The 21,427-nt window shown below is 48.8% G+C and overlaps 2 protein-coding genes across 9 annotated transcripts; one reads left to right on the top strand and one right to left on the bottom strand.

The window, feature by feature from the left end:
* Positions 1–372: 372 nt before the first annotated feature.
* Positions 373–10,630, top strand: SUMF2 (sulfatase modifying factor 2). Of its 8 annotated transcripts, none has more exons than XM_019719080.2 (10): positions 376–577; positions 2,224–2,380; positions 4,765–4,879; positions 5,326–5,370; positions 5,707–5,857; positions 6,668–6,723; positions 8,328–8,412; positions 8,588–8,732; positions 9,673–9,832; positions 9,951–10,174. In XM_019719080.2, the coding sequence occupies exons 1-10, from the start codon at positions 514–516 to the stop codon at positions 10,035–10,037; spliced, it is 1,065 nt and encodes a 354-aa protein (XP_019574639.1). In that variant the 5' UTR covers positions 376–513; the 3' UTR covers positions 10,038–10,174. The 8 variants fall into 8 exon arrangements, with proteins under 8 accessions (XP_074184597.1, XP_019574639.1, XP_074184598.1 ...); XM_074328495.1 differs by having other exon boundaries at positions 377–577; positions 9,718–9,832; positions 9,951–10,630; XM_019719085.2 differs by having other exon boundaries at positions 379–577; positions 9,765–9,832; positions 9,951–10,090.
* On the bottom strand, positions 10,631–19,855 carry PHKG1 (phosphorylase kinase catalytic subunit gamma 1). The gene is made up of 10 exons (XM_019719078.2): positions 19,673–19,855; positions 16,883–16,997; positions 16,180–16,358; positions 15,675–15,729; positions 13,284–13,349; positions 12,829–12,992; positions 12,330–12,420; positions 12,042–12,195; positions 11,737–11,862; positions 10,631–11,386 (listed from the first exon to the last, which is right to left on the bottom strand). Exons 2-10 carry the CDS (start codon positions 16,963–16,965, stop codon positions 11,141–11,143), a joined length of 1,164 nt encoding a protein of 387 aa, XP_019574637.1. The 5' UTR covers positions 16,966–16,997; positions 19,673–19,855; the 3' UTR covers positions 10,631–11,140.
* Between the last annotated feature and the right edge of the window lie 1,572 nt (positions 19,856–21,427).

Below are 21,427 nucleotides of genomic sequence, written 5' to 3'. Positions count from 1 at the left end.
CCGTGGTGCTGCTGTCTCGCGCACGCTCGTGTGTGTGTGTGTGTGTGTGTGTGTGTGTTTGGAGCATGCGCAGCAGAGCCACCACAGTGTGCATACCCGTGGTGCTGCTGTCTCGCGCGCGCTCGTGTGTGTGTGTGTGTGTGTGTGTGTGTGTGTGTGTTTGGAGCATGCGCAGCAGAGCCACCACAGTGTGCATACCCGTGGTGCTGCTGTCTCGCGCACGCTCGTGTGTGTGTGTGTGTGTGTGTGTGTGTATTTGGAGCATGCGCAGCAGAGCCACCACAGTGTGCATACCCGTGGTGCTGCTGTCTCGCGCGCGCTCGTGTGTGTGTGTGTGTGTGTGTGTGTGTGTGTTTGGAGCATGCGCAGCAGAGCCACCACAGTGCATACCCGTGGTGCTGCTGTCTCGCGCACGCTCGTGTGTGTGTGTGTGTGTGTGTGTGTGTGTTTGGAGCATGCGCAGCAGAGCCACCACTGTGCATACCCGTGGTGCTGCTGTCTCGCGTTCCTGGTATGGATTCCTCGCTGCCAGTGCTGACCCTGCTATCACTCCTGTCTGGCCCGTGGACCAAGCTAGGTCAGTGTACTGGCCGACTGGCCTTCTCCTGGTGCTGTTTGTCCCAAGAAGCATCAGAAAAGGGGTGGGGCACTCCACCCTGGTGGGGGAAAGAGACCGTAGCCTGTCCGCTTCCTGGTTAGGCTCATGATGGGGCCTGGAGCAGCCGGAGGCACCTCCCAGAGGCAGCGAACCGGGGAGATGGTTAACAGCTCAAACTGTATCTCCTTTTCACTTTAATTTTGGAATCTTGAACTAAAAAAAGTCTTTAATTTCAGCTGTGCAGAACAACAGTCATTAGACATTTATATACTTCACAAAGTGATAACCCCACTCAACTGTAATTGAAAAATAAATTTTAAAAAAAGTAAAAGCAGAATGTAACAAGTCCCTCCACCCAACCCCCTCTGTACCCGTTTCCGGCTTAAACAGTTGCCAATGTATGGCTAATGTTGCTTTGGTATCCCCACTTTCCCCTTCCCTGGGGCCACAGTGAAGTGAATCCAGGCATACAATTTTATTCGTAAATGCTCTGCTTGAATAGACAAAAGGACAAGAAATCAAGAGAAAAAAAGTACCATGCCATTTTCCATCTACGAAATTAACATCCAGTTAGTGTTCAAATTCACCTACTGTAAGTGTTTCTTCATTATAGTTTAGTTGTTGAATTAGTGTCAAAATAAACTTTATACATTGCAATTCTATGTTGTTCCTTAATTCCCTTTTATTCTGAGATTTCCCTGCTTGCTCCTTTTTTTCCCCTTAAAGTGACTGAAATCATGAGTGTGTGTTAGAATGACAATGAGAAGAGGGCCAAAGATAGGATTTCTGAGGAACACGAAAAGACATGGGCTCTGCCTTTGAGGCATTTATGGTTCTTAGACATCCTTATGTAGAAACATAACACCATAAAGCAGTACATCAAGCCTCAGTAGTATGGCCTGTGGGAAATAGTAACTGACATGGCAGTAGAAAGACCTGGATCTAGTCCTGTCTCCTGCTAACTAGCTCTTTAAGTCATTTTTCTTTTTGGGTTATGGTTTCCTTCTGTTAAATAAGGTGATTGAGTTAAAGATCCTTTAAATTCTATGATTTCTTGAGGCATTGAAACAGCAAGTATGAAGGAGCTCATTCAATTATTTAATGATAATTATTGTGCACTTGTGCTAGGGATACACCGGCAAAATAGATGTAGTCCTTTCCTTTCTGGACCATATGATATAATGGTGAAAGTCATTCATAATTGACAAGAGGAAGAGGCAGCATGAGCATAAGTGTGGGGAGAAAGGTGCCAGATGTATTTTGAGGGTATAGAGTATATTACCTATCTGGGACAAAGGGTTGTGTAGAAAAATAGAGAGGTAAGGAAAAGAAATAAATATTTGTTGAAAACCTACCATGTGGTCACCATCTCACATGTTATTTTAATTCATACAGCTATGCCTATGAGATAGATGCTATTCTCACTTTATAGATGAAGAAATTGAAATTCAGATTAAGTAATTTGCTTAAGGTCACCCAGCAAATTAAGTGGCAGAACAAGAATTTAAAGCCAAATTTTTAAGCCTCCATATTTTTTTATGAATGCTCATTTTTATGAGTATTACATATGATCCAAACATTGCCATTTGTTTTATATACTAATGACTCTATTTTTTTATCGGCAGGCAATGGGCAGGTGACTGGCATGGTTCAGCTACCAGGTGGGAGATTCCAGATGGGAACAAATTCACCAGACGGCAGAGATGGTGAAGGGCCTGTCCGGGAAGTGACAGTAAAACCCTTTGCCATTGACATACTTCCTGTTACCAACAAAGATTTCAGGTAGCTCAAGTGTTCTTGCAAGAGGAGTAAAGGCTCTTCATTCTTAACACCTAAATGGAAACTTAGCTTGTTCACTACCACATGTCATCTTTGCAGTAGTACTGTGGGATAAATGTTACCTACATTTTTCAGATGAAGAATCTGAAGTCTAGAGAGGTTTACCTTGCTCTCTGTTAGTGGCAGATCTGGGCCTGGAATTCAAAATCCCTGACTATTGAGCCAGTGGATTTTCCATTACACTGGGGTAGCACTAAGAAATATGGACAAAAGTGAAACACTCAGAAACCTCTTCAACCAGGGAGAAGGGATTGGGAGAAGGATCAGACTTGCTGTGAGTACCTTAAACTCGCTTTAAATTTGCTTAGGGAAGTGGCTTTTTTTTGGAAGTCAAACATTGTGGTTCCAGTTCAATCTAAGAAGACAAGTTGAGCTGCCTTAGTTTCCTCAAGGTGATACATATTATACATACAAAGGAAGGGGGAGAGAACGGGAAGACAATAAAGCAAATGTGGGAAATGACTTAAATGCTGTACTTGTGGACGTAAAACTTTTCAAGATAAAAGGTTGTGGGGGAAAATTGATTCAGGAGACATACTGAAGGAAGCATAAGGATTGTCGGTGTACTTAGACCCTCTGCCTCGGGAATTCTACCTCTAGGGATTTGTCTGAAGAAAGGAATTAAGGTTGTCCAAAAACATTTAGCTAAAAAGATGATGTTGTAAACAACTATTATGTAAACAACTATTAACAATTTAAGGATCACTTAAACATATCAACATGACAGACTACTTAGCAGCCATTTAAAATGCTGTTGTCGAAAAGAGATAGTTATGTGAAGAAGGTAGCTTACAAAAACAATATTTAGGGTATGATCCCATTTTTAAAAACTATGTACGTAGAATGTATATGCATTTAAAAAGAGCTGGAAGTGCCACATTTCATTGGTTGACAGATTTTGCCCATGTTTTTGTTGACTTCCAAATGAAAATAATTCTAGGGAAGCACCTTGTTAAATGGTGGGGGGAGGAGACAGCAGGTGGGGAGAATATGGAATGATATATGTTAGTTGGTGTGATAATGGATGATTTTATTTTTTTTCTTTTTACCTACCTGTATTTACTCATTTTTCTACAATTCCATGTATACTCCTTATATATGATTTCAAAAAGGAAATAATATATATACGATTTTTAAAAAGGAAACTTTTTTTAAATTGAAGGAGAAATCACTTCTGATCAGACTCGTACCACACTGTGACAAACTGAAATAGGTAGATAGATAAATGCACAGTTTGCATTCTTGTCTATTTCACATTATGATTTATTACATAATAGAAATATAATGTCACCTCCAGCAAGGCCCTAAACTTTTCTTAGAACCCATAATTTGTCTCTTCCTCTCTGGTAAAAGATTCTTGAACTGTTCGGATACTCTAAGGCTGGTAAAGAGCTATTGCCACCAAATCAGGTCAACTCTCTTCTCAATGTCCCTTTGATAGGTGAATGATGTTTTCTTATAGCAGAGGGCTGGCACAGATGGGGTACTATTAGCCCAGTGAAAACAATCTATCTTTACCCCAGCAATCTTCTTGCTGAAACTTGCCCAGCCATACCAAACTATATGAAAACCCATTCTAAAATCTCAGCAACTCATTTTTGTTTGACTCAGTTTCCTTCATCTGTTATATGAAGAAAATAACATCTGTTCTGCCTCCCTTCCATGATTGTTGTGAGATTAGGTATGTAAGAAAGACCTTTCAGAAAAGAGACCCATTTCCTACCCTTAAATCTTCTCAGCAGCTTTATTCATAATCTCTAAGAACTGGAGATAATCCAAATGACCTGCAATTGGTGAATGAATAAACAAAATATGATATATCTGCACAATGAAATGCTACTCAGTAATAAAAAGGAACAACCTATGGATACTTTCAACAACTTGTATAAATCTGAGAAGTATTATGCTAAATGAAAGAAGTCATACCCAAAACTTCATACTGTATGATTCAATTTATGTGAATTTATATTCTGGGAAATGCAAAACTATAGGGATAAGAAACAGATTAGCATTTGCCAGGGCACAAGGAAATTTTGGGCGGTGTTTGAGGGAACTGCTCTGTTTCTTGATTATGATAGTGACTATAAGCTTTGTCCAAACTCACAAAAATGTACACTGAAAAATGTGAATTTTACTGTATGTGAATTACACATACAGCAAGCAACAAATTTTAAAAGAAAATCTGCTCAGGGTTTCAAATTAATTCCTTGGAGTCTATAAAAACTCTGTGATGTGTGATAAGGAGTATGAGCTGTTCTGGAGCAGGAGATGGGGAGAGTGGAGAAAAGAACGCTTTCAGCTGAACCAAGTGAAATATCTCTTTTCAGGGAGTTTATCAGAGAGAACAAGTACAGGACAGAGGCTGAGATATTTGGGTGGAGCTTCGTCTTTGAGGACTTTGTCTCTGATGAGCTTAGAAACAAAGCGACTCAGCAAATGAAGGTGAGAAAACCTGGGTTTGCAGTTGAGGGAATGGGAATGGGAACTGGACAAAGAGTGCTGTGGGATATGGGGTCACCTGGCCACTTAAAGAATCACACCTGAGAGCTGGAGGCATGGAGGAAGCTAGAGAAACCCTCTCTGGAAGAGTCAGATGAACACACACTCCCAGGAAGTTAACCCTGAGCTGGTTTCTGCATAGAGAGACTCTGTAAAGACTCAGATACATACAGGGTTCAAGATACCCCCTGAACTGGCAGGAGAACATGTTGACGAGCCTCCTACTAATAAGGCTCGTGAAATGCCATGCTGTAAAGATTCCAGACACAGCCTTACTTGGACCACCCAAGTCTCAGCCTGAAGTTTCCGCTCTGCCTCCTGTGTGTCTGTTAGGCATGCACCCTTACTGGGTTAGAGCACCTTTCAGCCATGCTCTTTCTCCTTTACAGTCTGTTCTCTGGTGGCTTCCCGTGGAAAGGGCATTCTGGAGGCAGGTAAGGGTTAGTTCCTCTGCCCCCTGGAGGGCTGGCTTCCCCAAACCCTTTACCCACTGAGGAAGAGTGAGTTAAACAGGATGACAGAGAAATTTCTGGGCAACAGCGAAGCAGCCCCATTTCTTCTGCCTTAATCCTTTCCTCATTGCCCATCCCATTTCTCTGTTCAATACCATGTTTAGTCTCTACTTTCTGACTGTGGACCTATCCTCACTCACCGGCTCTCTTCTCCAACCTCTTTGCTTCATCTAGTGTTAAAAGCTGAACTCAGGTTCCCTGAGCCTAGGCCTCCTCAGAAGCTCCCAGAAGCCTATCTCATTTCATCCTGTCCATCAGCCTACAGGTCCCGGCTCTGGCATCCAAGAGAGACTGGAGCTCCCAGTGGTACACGTGAGCTGGAATGATGCGCGTGCCTACTGCGCTTGGCAGGGGAAACGGCTGCCCACTGAGGAAGAATGGGAGTTCGCTGCCCGAGGGGGCTTGGAGGGTATAAGACACCAAGGCGATTTCCCTTTATTCTTCTCCCCATTCTGTCCTGCATAGGGTGCTTTAAAGGTGGAAAGGGTCCATGCTCCCTAGAGCAGTACTGCTTAGAGCGTGTGGTGAGGGACTGGTTGCTGTTATTTTCATCTCTAATCCACCAAATGCTACAAAAATTAATAACTGGAAAAAGGGAATGAAAAAACACGTAAAATTTATTATTATTGCAGATTCCACAAACATGTTATATTTCAATAAATATAATCAGAACAGCATAGCATAGGGAAAAAGGGGAGTTATCCAAATTACATGCCTTTCCACTTGGTGTATATGGATTAATTAATATGAAGAATCACTGTTTGCTCATAACATTGTTCTGCAGTCCTAACTAAACGAAAGTGATGAGGGTGAAATAGCAGTGCCCCATGTTCAACACCTCTGCACACTCTTTGAATGAACACTGGCTATACCAGTAGGCAGACTTGTTAGTATGACAGATGAGGTTGCTTGTTCAGTTAGCCAATCTAAGGCCCAGTAACAAGTTTCTCAATGGCTACCCATAATTTCTATGCTGCTTTCCACAAGAACTGGTAACAAACAGTTTGCACAGTAGCATGCATCAGAACCACACCCAGGACACACTACCCTGGAGGTAACACAGGGGCCAGGGCTCCGATGCAGCAGTGAGTGGAAAGGAGGAACAGGAACTTCCCTCAGCACCTCCTAACTTCCTTTTGCCTCCCTCACTCTTTGTCTTTCCCTTCTTTCCCAACTCTTCACCTCTGCCTTCCCTGCTGTCTCCTTGCCTTCCTGGCAGGTCAGGTTTACCCATGGGGAAACCAGTTCCAGCCAGGCCGCTCCAACCTGTGGCAGGTAAGACAAACATTCTTTACTCCTGTCCTTTCTCAAAGCACAGACTGGGCATTGTTACGCTGTGGGACTCAGAGGGCTCTGTGTCTTAAGGGAACTGAAAAATGGTGAGGGGTAAAGCAACAGACAGTGTGGAAGTGTGAGTGTGCTCAGGACTAAATCATTTATTGCCTGAGAGTGGTGGGGTGACTTCACAGAGAAGATGACATTTGAGCTGAATAAGTGGGATTCACCAAGTGAAAAGTGGAGAAAAGGGTGTTCCAAGCAGAAAACAAGAAACAATATGAGTGTCATCAGTGGATTAGGACAGGAAACTGTGTTTGGAGATGCGACAGATTCAGAGAGGCTGGAACATAGAGAAATCGGGCTAGGGGTGTTAGGAGACGAAGCAGACAGTTGGTTGGAGGCAGATTTCAAAGGATGAGCAAGGGGTGCCAAGATGTGGTTTTAGATTTTATCCTCTAAGCAGTGGGGAACGCACGGAGGTTTTTAAACGGGAATACCAGTATCGTTTTCACTTTGGGGGGGGGGGGAGATGCTAATTGTTGCTGATTTGTGCAGAGCCAGATGGAATGGCTGCAGTGGTGGTGGGAGGGTCCTCTGGATTTGGATCTTTGGTAATGGCCCCAGTAAATGTAAACACTTGAATTAAGTGGAAATAGAATGGAGAGGAAGCCAAGTGGGGGAGGCATGTCTGAGAAGACAGACAGGATTTGGTAATTAATCAGATGTGGGGGGTAGGAGAGAGCTGGGCTCAAGCATGAATCCAAGCCTGGGCAACAGGGCGGTGGGGCGACTATTACCCAGAATAGATAATGTGCTTGTTTGATGGGAGAGATGGGACCTGGTCAGTGTGGGGTCAGCTTAGCTCAGGATGCTTTGGGTCATTTTTATGTTCAGTCAGAGGTTGAAAATGTGAGTCTGAAGCTTAGGACAGAGGTCTGGATCAGAGCAAGTGACTTGTGAGTCATTAGCATATACCTTAGTCAAAGAGGCTATCCCCCCCACCCCGACACTCTGTAGAGTGAGGGGAGCACAGTGTCAGCATTTCAGGGGGGAGCATTGGAAAGGGCCTGGAGGGGAGACTGACATTTTGGGATCAGAACTTTACAGAAAGAGATATCTGACAGCATTGATAAATTAACCATTTTGAGCCTGTTGTTAATTTTGTGTGTTTTTTCCCCCTTCTTACCCCTCCCCCCCCCGTCTTCCCACCTCTGGTTCAAGCCGTTGTTTCTCAGTCTAGTTGTGTAGCTCCCTGGCCCGTGCTGGTATTGTGAGCCTTGTTCTCCCCCTGGCTGAGGCAGTTGGTCACCAGTTGACAGTCGGCCACTCACAGCAGCTCTCACCAGCTGCCAGCCACTCATGGCAGCACACAGCAGCCAGCCACAGCCCGCGGAAACTCATGCCAACCTCCAGCTACTCACAGCAGCCCAGCGCCAGGGAGAGCTGTTGTTCACAATCTTAGCTGTAGAGGGCACAGCTCACTGGCCCATGTGGGAATCGAATTGGTGACTGTGGCGTTAGGAGCACAGCGCTCCAACCTCCTGAGCCACCGGGCCAGCCCCAGGATGGTAAATCTTTAAGCCTAAATTTCTTCCTCTCAGGGGAAGTTCCCCAAGGGTGACAAGGCTGAGGACGGCTTCCATGGACTCTCCCCAGTGAATGCTTTCCCCCCACAGAATAACTATGGTAAGATTTTTCAACTGGTTGCTGTAAACATTCACGAATTGGTTGGCAGGAACATTCTATTTGACAGATGAGGCAGAGAGAGGCACCCCAGGGAAAGCATTTGCTCCCTGGGCTCTGATGGCTGGGAGGGGGGTGGTGCTTCCCAGCCAGGACTAACCCACCCGCTGTGCTGCAGGGCTCTACGACCTCATGGGCAACGTGTGGGAGTGGACAGCTTCCCCATACCAGGGTGCTGGTCAGGACATGCGTGTCCTCCGGGGGGCATCCTGGATCGACACATCTGATGGCTCTGCCAATCACCGTGCCCGTGTCACCACCAGGTGAGGGGCGTGGTAGCTGGGGGCTGAGGGTGTCGGGCCTGGCCTCCCAGAGCAGGCAGCATCAGGACCATTGTTGACACTGCTTCTGCACTTCTGCCAGCACCGCAGTTGGTGGGCATCGAAAAGAAAGCCAGCAGCACTAGCTGTGAAAAATAAGAGTCCAGGACAACTTGTGCCTTTTCTTGTTAGCTCTCAGCACCAAGGGAGACTTTGTGCCCAGGATCTTAATTATATGGGTGTCTCCTCTCCTCATGACTAGGTGTGCAGAGGAGGGATTGGGGGGGCCACATCAATAGTTCATGGCCATGGGTCATGGTGGGCACATGAAAATCATTTTCTACAACCATCTGGTCTTACAATCAAGGACACGATAGGATCAGGGAAGTCCTGCGACCTGCTCATTTCATACAGATGGTCAGCAGTGGCACCTGGATGGCAGAGTCCCAGGCGCCCGAGTCCCTTCTAGAACTTTTTACTATAATCATCCGTAGATTTATTTTGGTTGCTCTCCCTGCAACTCCTCCTAGTCCTTGGCTCCATAAGGATGGTAGAGAGACCGCTGTTTCAGTGGCTTCAGGATATCAGGTTCACAGGCGTCTCTTTGACCCATTGAGGCCCCTGGCTTTTCTCACCTCCTTTTTCAGTAGTGGAGAAAGTACTGGCCTAGAAACCAGCAAACTGGGCTTGACATTAATTCTGTGCCACAGAAGCAGTGGTTGGCCTTGGGGAAGACATTTAAATTTATCTAGTGTCTGATTCTGCTTTCCAGAGCTGTTGGGAAATGGCAAATGAAGGGATAGATGTGAGACTTCTTTGACAGATATGAAGTCCTGACTGGCACTATGACACTCTTACCTCTTGCTGACAGGTTTTTTTCATTTGAGTTATTCTAAACTACCAACAGTCAAAGTTATTAGTCATAGCTTTCTCTGCCTTCCAGTGCAGTCTCTCAGAACCACTCTCACTTGCCCCACCCTGTCCCAAGGCTGCTGCATATCTCCAGGCATGCCCTCATACCAGGCTTTCTTCCAGAGCATCCCACCCCAGTCCTCAGGTGCCCCAGACCACAGCAGGCCCTGGAGGTGGAGCAGAAAAGTTGGGTAAGGCCCCAGGCCCCCATCTCAACCAATGTCCATTCTCTCTCCCCTTCTCGGGTGGCAGGATGGGCAACACTCCAGATTCAGCCTCAGACAACCTGGGCTTCCGCTGTGCTTCCAGTGTAGGTCGACTACCTGGAGAGCTGTGAGCAGCCACGTAGAGCCAAGGAGAAGAGTCCTCCATGGTACCCATGCCACTCCCTGGTGACATTCCAAACACAGCCAAACTCCACACTCATCAGCTTCAGCTTCAGGAATGACCTCCTTCCCATTCCTCCAGCCTTCTGTGACAGCACCTCTCACCAGGCAGGCAAGACCTCTGACTGCAGAGGATGGCTTCCACTGTCTTCTTGAGGAAAGGGCCCAATTTATTGATGATGGCCGGGAGCTGGGTGTTTCTCTTAGGGGCCAACTGGTAACCCTGTACGAGCCAAGTACTCAGATAATTGGGGCAGAGTGCTCTGAAAGGCAGTTTGGTAAAAGAGTTTAAATCTGTTCCCTCCCCTTTTCTCCGTGTCTCACTCAGGGATCTGACATTGTTTTCTCAAGGCAGAATTTCCCTGGTTCTCTTTATTTTCCCAGCAAATTGCTGTAGAAAGAAAATGCTTCCTTTGTTTGCCTCATTTATAGTGTTTCATATGCCTCTAAAGGAACCTGATTTCCACTCTCTATGTAAAATGCAGCAGCGTGGGCTCTTTAAAGCGCAATGTCAGTCTCAAGGGTCTATGAGAACCGAATATTTGCCAGGTGAAACTGCATCGTGGGAGTAACAGAATAAATAATACTCCAAAAAGACAGACATCAGAAGCTTCCCTTTGTATTGTTGACTATGTCAGGGCTTCCTCATGCCTCTCCCCTGAGAGGAACCTGCTACCGGGTGTCACTGGATGTAGTGAGGTCAGAAAACTGCTGTGATTGTATATCTGACTGTTATCGGTCGTTTATCCTCACCCTGAGACCCCACGGGAAATACATACAAGTGTCAGTAACACTGGGTCTCCACGAGGAGAAACTGAGATGGTGGCACAACTGGGAAGGGGAGAAGCCAGAAGGCTGGTGGGGGTGGGGAATCACATCTAGTGCCCTCCTCTGTGGACCTGGCCCTGACTGCACTTACCATGGTGTGATGGGAGTGCCCTGATCTTCCTGTGCAGAGCCTCTGCGAGGGACAGTGGCCCAATTCCAGGGGTCCTAGCAGGACCAGGTGCCCCTCTGGACAGGGCCCGGCACACAAGCTCATTCCTTTGGCTAATGTTTCTGTGACTCCCCCTCCCTAGCAGTCCCCGCTCCTCCATCCTGCCTGCCGGCCCTTCAGTAGTCTTCCTCCACCAGGGAGAGAAACACAGCCTTGGGTATGTTCTCAAAGAGGGCCGCCCTGTTCTGCTGCTGCCCCTTCTTCACCCAGTGGCCGTAGATTCGGAAAGCATAGGCATCAATGAGTCGGCGCAGAGGTCGGAGGGCATAGGGGTCACGAATGACGATCTCACGGGTCACAGGCTTCACCCGGTGGTACTGGTAGTAGATCCGCACTGAAGCTAGCACGGTCAGAGCGATCACCTGCAGGGGGCGGGACCTCTGTCTCCCCCTCCAGTGCAGGGAGGCCTGAGCTCGTTTGCCAAGAAGCCTTGCATGGCTTCTTGTGGGGCCTTTCCCAGTATTTCTCCCATTCCCACCCCAGCGGCATCTGCAGGGATTTAGACTGTCAGAGCCAGTCAGGTGATATCCGTCTTCCCCGAAGCCAGGAGAATTTGAACTGAACCATCATGGGGGGTTGGGAGAGGAGGGGAGGTACCCTGGAAACCCTGGGCGTGTAAGTAGTAGTCCCTGGGGGCAAGTCCCTGAGGATTTGGACTTGAGGAGGCAGCAGCAACTACCCCAGGGCCCAAGGTAGGAAGAGAACATCTCACCTTGAACTTCCCCCGGGGGCTGAAGTGACGCACTTCTTCCACAACATACTGCTGGAAGAAGGGATGTGCTAAGGCCTCTTCTGCTGAACAGCGGCCCTGGGGGTTCACCACCAAGAAGCGGGAAACCTGAGACAACAAGGGAGGTGTTGTGAAACCAACACAACAGGGTCCCCTCCAGCACTTCAGAAGACATGGGGTCTTTCCTGGCAGATGCCTCCATCCTGTGGCATGGAATACTCCCCTCCCCCCCATGGCGGGCTCTTCCCCTTGCCTGAGCTGGGGAGCCAGCAGGCCTGGTGCCTCACCAAGTCTTTCACGGTGTCCGAGTAATCATCCCATTCGGGTGAGCCAAACTGGTAGTTGCCACTCATTATCATCCTCAGCATGAGCATCTGCTTCCGGTGCCAGAAGGGTGGGGAGCCAGCCAACAGGGTGTACATGATGACCCCAGTGCTCCACCTGGCACCCGGGGGTGGGGAGGAAGGCAGAAGGGCTGGCTGTAGCTCCTGCCCATTCTTCCCTTCCCCAGTCAGGTGTTCCCAGCCATGGTGGCATCCCTGTCCTGATGAGTCACCTTCCCCCAACACACTCACATGTCCACCTCCTTCCCATAGCCTGGATGGTCATCGTTCATGGAGCACTCAATGATCTCAGGGGCCAGGTAACTGGGGGTCCCACAGACCTCTGCAGGAAAAGTTACCATCAGGACAGGCCAGCAGGGGGAACTTGGAATAAGAAGGTCCAAAGACACAATCCAGATGTAACTGAAATGGTGTTTGGGCTGGGATTCTCCTAATACTAGCCAACTTCAGGGCCAAGGGCAGGGGCCAGGTACTGGCTCATAGGGCCACTCACTTGGGGCCTGTTTGTTCCCTGGGCACGTCTAGCCATCCTGGCCTAGATCTCAGACAGTGGGAACCTGGTTCAGCTCAGTCCTGGGAAGAGGGCCTACTGAAAAGACATCTAGCCATGAAATGATCGTATTTTCATTCTGGGGAGACTAATAGGGGAGAAGTCCAGGCAATCTCTGTTCCTGGGAGAGTTAATAGAAATCCTGAGCCCCTGACACAGGCCGAGGCCCCGTTACCGGACCTCGCAGCTTCTGTCCTGGCTCCAGCTGGCAGGAGAAGCCAAAGTCTGTGAGCTTGATGTTCATGTCATCGTCCAAGAGGATATTCTCGGGCTTCAGATCACGATGCACGATGTTGAGTTTGTGCAAGGTGCAGATCACCTCTAGCAGGGCTCTCATGATCTTTCTGGAGTGAGACAGGCACATGTTACTCTCGTCTCCTACTCTGTAGGGTCAGGTAGCAGGCAGGGAGACTGAAGCCCTCATACCAGCCAGACTGCAAGTGAGAGAGGGCTTGGGACAGACTGGGACAATCTAGGCTGAGCCAAGGGTGGAGGGAGACCACAAAAGCCAGGGGTGCACACGCCCAGCCCAGACAAGTGTGCCCCATGCCCTCCCTCTCCCCGCCACGAGTTGTGGGTGCCTGCAGCACCAGGACTCGGGCAGGGAGTTGGGAGAAGGGCAGATGGACCCTCACCTGGTTTCCTTCTCACTCAGGGTTACCTTCTCAGTGAGGTAATCAAAGAGCTCCCCTCTCTTCATCCTGTGGGGACAGAGGGTTTGTAGCTTACCCTACTCCCAGAGAGCTGTTTGTCACCCAAATATCTCCAGAGGCAAAGTGGGCTACTCCCCAAAAGGACCAGGGTCTGTGGGGAGGAGCTGGGGGGAATGAGCAGAGAGGTTGTCTGGGAAGATTGGAAGAGCAAGGGGAGCTGGAGGGGTGGGGGGATTGCACCAGTGTGAAGGTCTCCCCCACCCCCACCTCTGCCAGCATGGACTAGGATCTATCAGGGCCAAAATCAGAGCTGGGAGGTGAGACTGGCCCAAGGCCCCAGTCAGAAGGACACGAGTATCTTGAACTTTCCCAGGAGCAAATGGAAGAAATGGCAGTACAAGTGTTGAAGGAGCAGTTTTGCCTATTTTAGGATTGAGAATTGTGGTTCAGTCTTCTCACTTCTTGGGATGATCTATAAAGAGGTATCTGTTAAAACAATCTAGTTGCCTGGAGGGTAACTTAGGGTGGCATTAAAATAGGTTCCCCATGCAGCTTCTTCAAAGGTTAGTGACATTTGAGCTGCCTCAAGGGCTCCCCAGGGACAGTGCCGATGAGCAGCTGTCAAGTCTGGAGGGGCCATGGGAAAGGCTCCCTCAGTTAAATTAAATAGGAAATACGCCTCCTGCCCCTCACCCGCCCCTCCAGGGAAAGCAGTGACATTCCTAGGGCACAAGGGATTTGCCAGTATCACAGACAGGTAAGAAAACCATTGAGCTTAGCTGCTGGGCAGAGATGGAGGTTCTGTTTGAGGAGACAACTGAGAAGTTACAGAGGTGATCCTTGTTTCATACAGTATCTTTACAATGTTCCTAAAAGACAATGTGTGAATCCAGCCTTTGATGAATCCTTTTAATTCCATTTTGAAGACACTGGGAGAACTCACTATTAGCAACAGCAGCAGCAAGGAGATTCCCCAGGCAACACTGGAGACAGCAGCCTCCTGCCTTCCTGGAACTGGTGGTTCAGTTGTACACACGTGCCAAATTACATTGTGTCTCCATGTAGACCAACACCCTGTGTCCAGTACGGCTACAATATGGAATGTTCCAACAATACCAAGTCTACCTGGATGATTTTCTCAATGTAAATCCAGCCCCTAAATGAGCTGTTGCGGATGGAGAAATCAAGCCACCCTTTTACAAAGAATCACGCAGCAGAGATTCTGTTCTTTAGTGAAGAAGACAGGGGAGTGGGGGAATGAGGAGCCAGAGAGTTCCTTTCCCTGGGAAACTTTTCTAATAAAAATGGCGATGTGACTGAATGCACCATTCAAAGAACACTTTGTGTTTTTTGAATTTGATGCTGAAAGCCTGGTGAGTTAGGCAGAGTGGTCGATATCATTTTTCCTGTCTTGAAAAAACAGAGGCTCTCAGAGCTGGTGCCTGTGACAGGAGCTCATCTCAGTAGCCCTGCTGGTGCAGAAGCAGGGAAGTAGTGACACGTGAGGGTTAGGATGATGTCCATCTTTGCATTGCACCCCACATGCCACCTCTGCCTCCCTGCTGGGTCTCTGGCCTCCCCCTTTCCACTCTTGCCTCATGACAATCAACAGGATCCTTTTCAAAAGTGAATCAGATCGCATTACCCTCCTGATCTCCACCCTCCTTCCCATAGCTAAAATGCTCAGGAATCAGGTCTTTGGTACTGACCGACATTGCATCCTGTCATCACCACCAGCTCACTCCATTTCCCCACCAGGCTCTTGCCAGTCCTTGAACATGCCAAGCCCATACAGCTGGGCCTTTGCTCTGGCTCTTCCTCTGCTGGAAGGTTCCTTCTCCAGGTCACTGCTCAGATCAACCCTGGAGAGCCTTCCCTGACCATTTCATCTAAAGAAAAGAAGCCCCACCTCTCTCTAACCCAGTCAGCTTTATGTGTATGCACATGTACATAACTGTGTGTGTGGCTTCATTGCTTTCCAGTCACTGCCTGTGAAAATCATTACATGAAGTCAGAGACCTCATCTCTCTTGTTCATTGTTGTATCCTCAATGTCTAGAATAAGTATTGAATGACCATCATCATCATTGTAGCATTTACATTGTGCCAGTCACTGTGCTATTATTATTCCCATAATACTGATGAGAAAACTGATAGTCATAGAAATAATCCAGCCCATACCCAGTGGTCCCAGGTTTCAAAACCTGCAGCCTGACCCCAGGTGCTGATCCGCCTAGAGTATCTGTGATCTTGTTTGGCATTCACAATGTAGGGGCCTGGCTGTTGATCCCCAGGAAGCCCTGGATGGGGGCCCACAAAACAAGGTTCTCCCATAAGTCCCAGGGTGTGTCTGACTCCAGGGTTGGGTACTTACAGATCAAACACCAAGAAGAAGAAAGTGTTGGTCTCATAAGTGTCCTTCAGTTGTACTGAAATGGAAACAGCCAGCTTGTCTCAGGCAGCAGAGGCAGCAGGCACAGGGGCAGTGGGGGCAGAGGGGCAGGAGGATTAAAGTGGATGGGGCTGACTTCAGAAGTGGAAGGGATATCAGGATGGGCTCAAAGGAGGTCCACCAGGGGAGGGGACAGGCCTGGGGACTTCCTTCCCCCTTCCCCGCCCCACACCCAGCCCCAGCCATGCCTGTGACCGCTTTGGTCAGGCTGAAGAGGAGGCTTAGACAAAGCTGAACCCCCGGGGCAGTCTTCCTGAGGGTTGGAACTGGGAAACTGAAGTCTCAGGGCACTGGGCTGGAGGGACCTCGGGGTACAGGAGACACTGGACAGTTCTGGTTAGCTGCACGATGGGGACACACCCCTGACTTGGGTTATCAGGGCAGAGTCATGACAGAGCACCCGCTGTGGTGCGGGGCTACCACTCACTGATGTTGGGGTGCCCTGAAACCTTGCGCAGGATGTCCACCTCCTTCAGCGTGGCCTGTCGCAGCTCCTGCACCTCCTTGGAGCTGAAGCTGCCACCCCCTGTGATGTCAATGACCTTCACTGCATATTCCTGGCACGTGGGCTTGTGGATGCAGCGCCTGACGACACTGCTGACTCCCCTGGGGGTGCAGAGAACAAATGGTCCCAGGGCCCCACTCCAGGGGAAGCCCCAAGTCTAGGCTACAGCAGAGATGTCCCGCCTTGTCCCCCAACTCTCTGTGAACTTTTGGGGACAATCAGATGAAGAAGGCACAGAAAAGGTGACTTTCTTGTGGCTGATGAGTGAGTGACCAGTCTGGTTTCAGGCCTCTTCACTCCCAATTCAGTGCTCTTTCACACTTAGAAAAAACCTGGACACTCTTAAGGCCATAAGCTTCCTCTGACCCCTGACCCCTGACCCTGACCCCAGCCGAGTTTGGGTGTGCTTGTCAGCAGCATCAGGGAAAGCTCTTTGCCAGGACAGGTCTCTGATCTGGGTACTCTTAGACCCCCTTATCTGTCCTGGCTCAGGAGGGATTGTCCAAGTGGACAGTGCTTTGGGGTGGAAATGGGTTCAGTGCTCAGGGTCAAGCAGACATTGCTCCTGTCCACAGAACCAGCTGGAGCCCAGGACAACACTTTGTGGGAAAGGCCGGGGCCTTACCTGCCCAGGATCTCCTTGGGCTCATAGTTCTCATAGAAACCCTGTGCAGAACCTGAGTCCGGCAGTGCCTCGTCCCTTGTCATGCTCAGCTTGTTGGGGGTGACTCTGAAGGGCTCTGAGGGGAGAACAGAAAGGACCAATTACCCTCCTGATGTAGAGGATGTGCTCTTTGAGGGCTGGAACCGTTTCCCACTCATTTTTGTCTCTCCTGGCATGGGGCTGGCCTCTTGTGCATGTTCAAAACAAATGTTTGTGAACTGAAAATAATGCTTTGGAGAGAGCCCAGCATCCTTCTTCCCACTGGGGGTAAAATCTCCTGAGCCCCGGGGAACCTGTGTCTCCCTACGTGTTCTCACCATAAGTGGCAGTAATCAGCCAGGCCCAGGCCTAGGCCTTAGGCGGGAGAGGCCCAACGTTACCTCTGAGGAGGATGGCACACCCTTGATTTTAGAAAGAACCACAGAGAAACCCTGCAGAGGACAACCTAACGTTCTTCTTCCTTTCTGTGGAGATGAAGCTGATCCTGCTTTTCCTTTGCCTGCTCTCTGCACTTGTGGGAAAAGGTGAGAAACTTCACAGTTTCATCTTCTTCTAGCCTCTCCTTATCTATGGCAGTCCTAAATGTGTGACCTGAAAACACCCCTTCTTCCAGAACACACTTCCTGTGCTTCCTACTGTTCCTTCTGTCCTTAACCAGGACTTTCATAGTCACTCACTCGCTCACTCATTCATTCTGTTATATTCTTTGTGAAGCACTGTACCAGGTGCTCTGAGGGATGCAGAGCTTGATGGTTGAGTCCTGGTCCCAGCCTCTGGTATCACTTGTCACTGTGTGCTGTCTGTCATCACCCCCATTACACTGTGACCTCCAGGATGTCCCAGCAATCCCTCCCCTCTGTGCCCAGTGCAGGCACATAGCAGGTGCTGCCCCCTAGATGTGAGTTGGAGGTTGGAGGTATCCCTTCTGTCAGGGTCCTGCTGGCAGAATGCCCCATGTCCTACCTAACAATGGCCAGAGAGCACAGAGGGGCCCTGCTGCAGCTGGGGAAGAGCAGAGCCCAGACATTCAGGCCTGGACATGCAGAAGCTAGGCTGGCCAGCTGAGCTTCAGCTATGAGGAGGCTACCTGGTACTGAACTCCCACCTCAATGAAGGATTTGAGGAATGGAGAAAATCATCCACCAGCAGGAAGAAGATAGAAAAAGGGCACCAAGCCATTATGGAAGGCAGTGTGGAGGTTCTTAAAAAAATTACGAATAGAATTGCCATATGACCCAGCAATCCCTCTCCTGGGCATCTACCCAAAAAATCTGAAAACATTTATACCTAAAGACACGTGTGCTCCAATGTTCATTGCAGCTTTGTTTATGGTGGCCAAGACATGGAAACAACCAAAATGTCCTTCGATGGATGAATGGATAAAGAAGTTGTGGTATATATACACAATGGAATACTATTCGGCGGTAAGAAAAGATGATAGAGGACCATTTGTGACAACATGGATGGATCTTGAGAGTATAATGCTAAGCGAAATAAGGCAGACAGAAAAAGCAGAGAACCCTATGATTTCACTGATATGTGGCATATCAACCACAAACAACAAAAGAACAAGACAAATGAGAAACAAAAACTCATAGACACAGACAATTGTTTAGTGGTTACCAGAGGGTAAGGGGGGTGGGGGGTGGTAGATGAGGGTAAAGGGGATCAAATATATGGTGATGGAAGGAGAACTGACTCTGGGTGGTGAACGCACAATGGAATTTACAGATGATGTAATACAGAATTGTACACCTGAAATCTATGTAACTTTACTAACAGTTGTCACCCCAATAAACTTTAATTAAAAAAAAAGAAAGAAAACAGGCACCAGTTGCCACTCTGCAGGGCCCAAACTGCGTCTAGGCCCACTTACTGCCCTTTCTGGGCCCAAGAAGGCCTAGCCTGTCAAAGAGGCCATTTGCTGACAGCCTAGCGGCAGCCCTGGCTGTCTCTCTCAGACTCAGGCTGGCTGTTCCAGGAAGCCTGTTGTCCCCACTGCTGGGTGCCTGGTTACCAGAGAAAGGACTAGAATAACAGTCTACTCTGCCAGCAGCAGGCTCCTGGGCTGCTCACAGGCTGCCTCTGCCCTGTCAGCAACCCCAGCTGAGCACAGGAGTGTCTGTTCCCCATAAAAACAAGCTAGTTTTCTGGCAAGTCCTTTTTAAGTTCCCAAGAGGGGCACCTGTGCCCCCAGCTCCCAAAGCTGGGTAGCACTGGGGCTTTCCTTTGCCCCAGCCCTCTGTCAGCAGAGGGTATATCTGGACCCACCCCAGACTGCCATCTGTGCTGGGGACTCTGTGCCTTGGCACGGCCAGGTCCACGTAATTCTAGCTGCATTTCTCTCCTAGGGTGGCATGGGGGAGGTTTCTCCTGCCCCAGCACTTTGCTCTAGGTCTAACTTGGGGCCGACTTCATGCCACAGTCCACTGCCCCCACCTGCACCCCGACACCCTTCCCAAGACCCCTTTGAAAAGAGTCACCAAGTGGGAGTAGGTAGCTTTGTCCTTTCTAGAACATAATATCGCACCCCCAAACTCAGAGTCAGAGTACCGTCACAGAGACCCACTTTCTATAGATGAACTCCTTTGGAGGGGGCTTCAAGAGTCAACGCTCACTCTTGCAGCCCATCTGCTTTTGGAAGGGAGAAGTGAGTCTAATGTAGTTGAGGGTTTGTCTTCTCTGCCCCACAGCCTCCCCGTCTCCCCGCTGGCCGCCTGGCTTTCGTCCATCACTGGCCCAGCTACTTACCGTTAGGTCCTCTCAGGCCCTTGAGTGAACTCAACAGGAATCCAAAGGTCCCAGAGCCCCTTGGGGAAGGGGGTACAACAGAGGACTGAAGCGTGTCCCGACCAGACACCTGTGGCCAGAGCAGGATTATCTTGCTACTCTTCCTTTCGGGCTTTGCTCCTTGATGAGGGAAGGCTGAGGTGCCAAAAATAAATCACAACTGCAAACCCGGGAAGCAGGCCAAGGCTCAGCAGGGACAGCGCATGGAGCCACGTCTCAGTAGGGGTGACCTCTGGTGGAGGGCGAGGGAAGCTCGGGAGACCTGGGACAAGCCATTACGGCCTGAGGTGATCAGCCTTCCTTCTGAAGCTCACCTGGCCTCCCGGCCCAGAGAATATGAAGCCAGTCCCTTGCCAGGAATGCATTCACTTTTCTGGGAGCGAGATTTGTTTGTGACATTAGGAAACAGCAGTGCATCCACACTACTGTTAGGGCCTGGAGGTTGGGACCCGCCCGGGGCATTTTGTGTGGCTGACCTACAAAATGCAGACCTTAAGGGCTAGGGAACATCTCCTTCAGGAACCACCTCTGATCTGCCTCCATTATTTCATCCTTAATCCATTTTGTTTTCAGCCTGCAGTTTCTACTGGGAAGAGTTGTGTGCCAGGGAAAGCACGCAAGCTCTACCTGTGCGACTTGGGCTCTTTGGGTGTGTCATCACTGATTGACAGAATTGGACATCATGTATGCAACATGCTGGCACACTGCAGACACATTTATTGCTCTCACTTATTCTAAAGCAGTCTTTCTCAAACCCCTAATTCTGATATACAAGATTAAGGGGGAGTAATACGGTGCTTCACAGCTGAGCCCATCAACACCCATTTTACAAGCACTTTATCGCACTCGCTTGGACCCCAAACTCGGGTATTAGCCAATTTTAGAGAATGAGACTTGCTCAACGTCACCAGATAGGTGAGTAGGAAGGCCTAGATTAACCCCAGCTGTGGGCCCAAGTTCTCTTTCTGTTGTATCATGCTGACCACCTACTTTTCAGTCTAGGGAAATGCTTCACTGAATTGCTATGTAGAAAGGAGCTGGAAATGACTTCAGGGTACAAGCTTTATGTATAAAGATCTGCAGTTTACTGAGATGCAACCACCAGGCTGCAAGGATGAGAATAGCTGTCTCCTCCTTTTACTCTCAGTAGCCTTTTTTTTTCTCTTGTTCTAAGCTATAGATTTGACTCATGCTGGTTTATACTTTCAATACATGACAAAAATCCTTCTGACCTTAGGGCAAAAGGCCAGTGCACCTAGTGGATTAGTCCCTGTGCCCTTCCCTGTGGAGCCAGGTTCCTCCCGGGGAGAGGCCAGGCCAGCCGGACTCTTGCATTTTGTTATCAGTGATTCTTTTCCTTTGAGTCACTAACTTAACAATATTTGGGTACCCACTATACACCACCACACATTAGACATAAGGGACATTAACAGTGAGCCTCCAGGAAAATGGGCAAAGAGCCCACTGATGAACCCAGGACTTAGGGTTCTTGCCAGGAGTGACTTGTCTGTGTCGTTTGGGAGGAGGCAGTCTTGCCCCCTTTTGGTAACTGAGTACTAGGTACCGAGTGGGCACTCTAAGAACACAGAACAGGAGGCAGCAACTAATTCACTCATTCAACATCACTTCACTCACCTTGCATAATATAGGTCTCTGAAACTTAAGAGGGGAAAAAAATCAGGTCCATCTGAAAGTGAGAAAACTACAGGAGCATAA

This window comes from Rhinolophus sinicus, linkage group LG03 (assembly GCF_036562045.2).
Source record: "Rhinolophus sinicus isolate RSC01 linkage group LG03, ASM3656204v1, whole genome shotgun sequence".
NCBI classification, from domain to species: domain Eukaryota; kingdom Metazoa; phylum Chordata; class Mammalia; order Chiroptera; family Rhinolophidae; genus Rhinolophus; species Rhinolophus sinicus.
The sequence above is the reverse complement of the archived record's forward strand: the minus strand, read 5'-3'. Positions and strand labels throughout refer to the sequence as shown.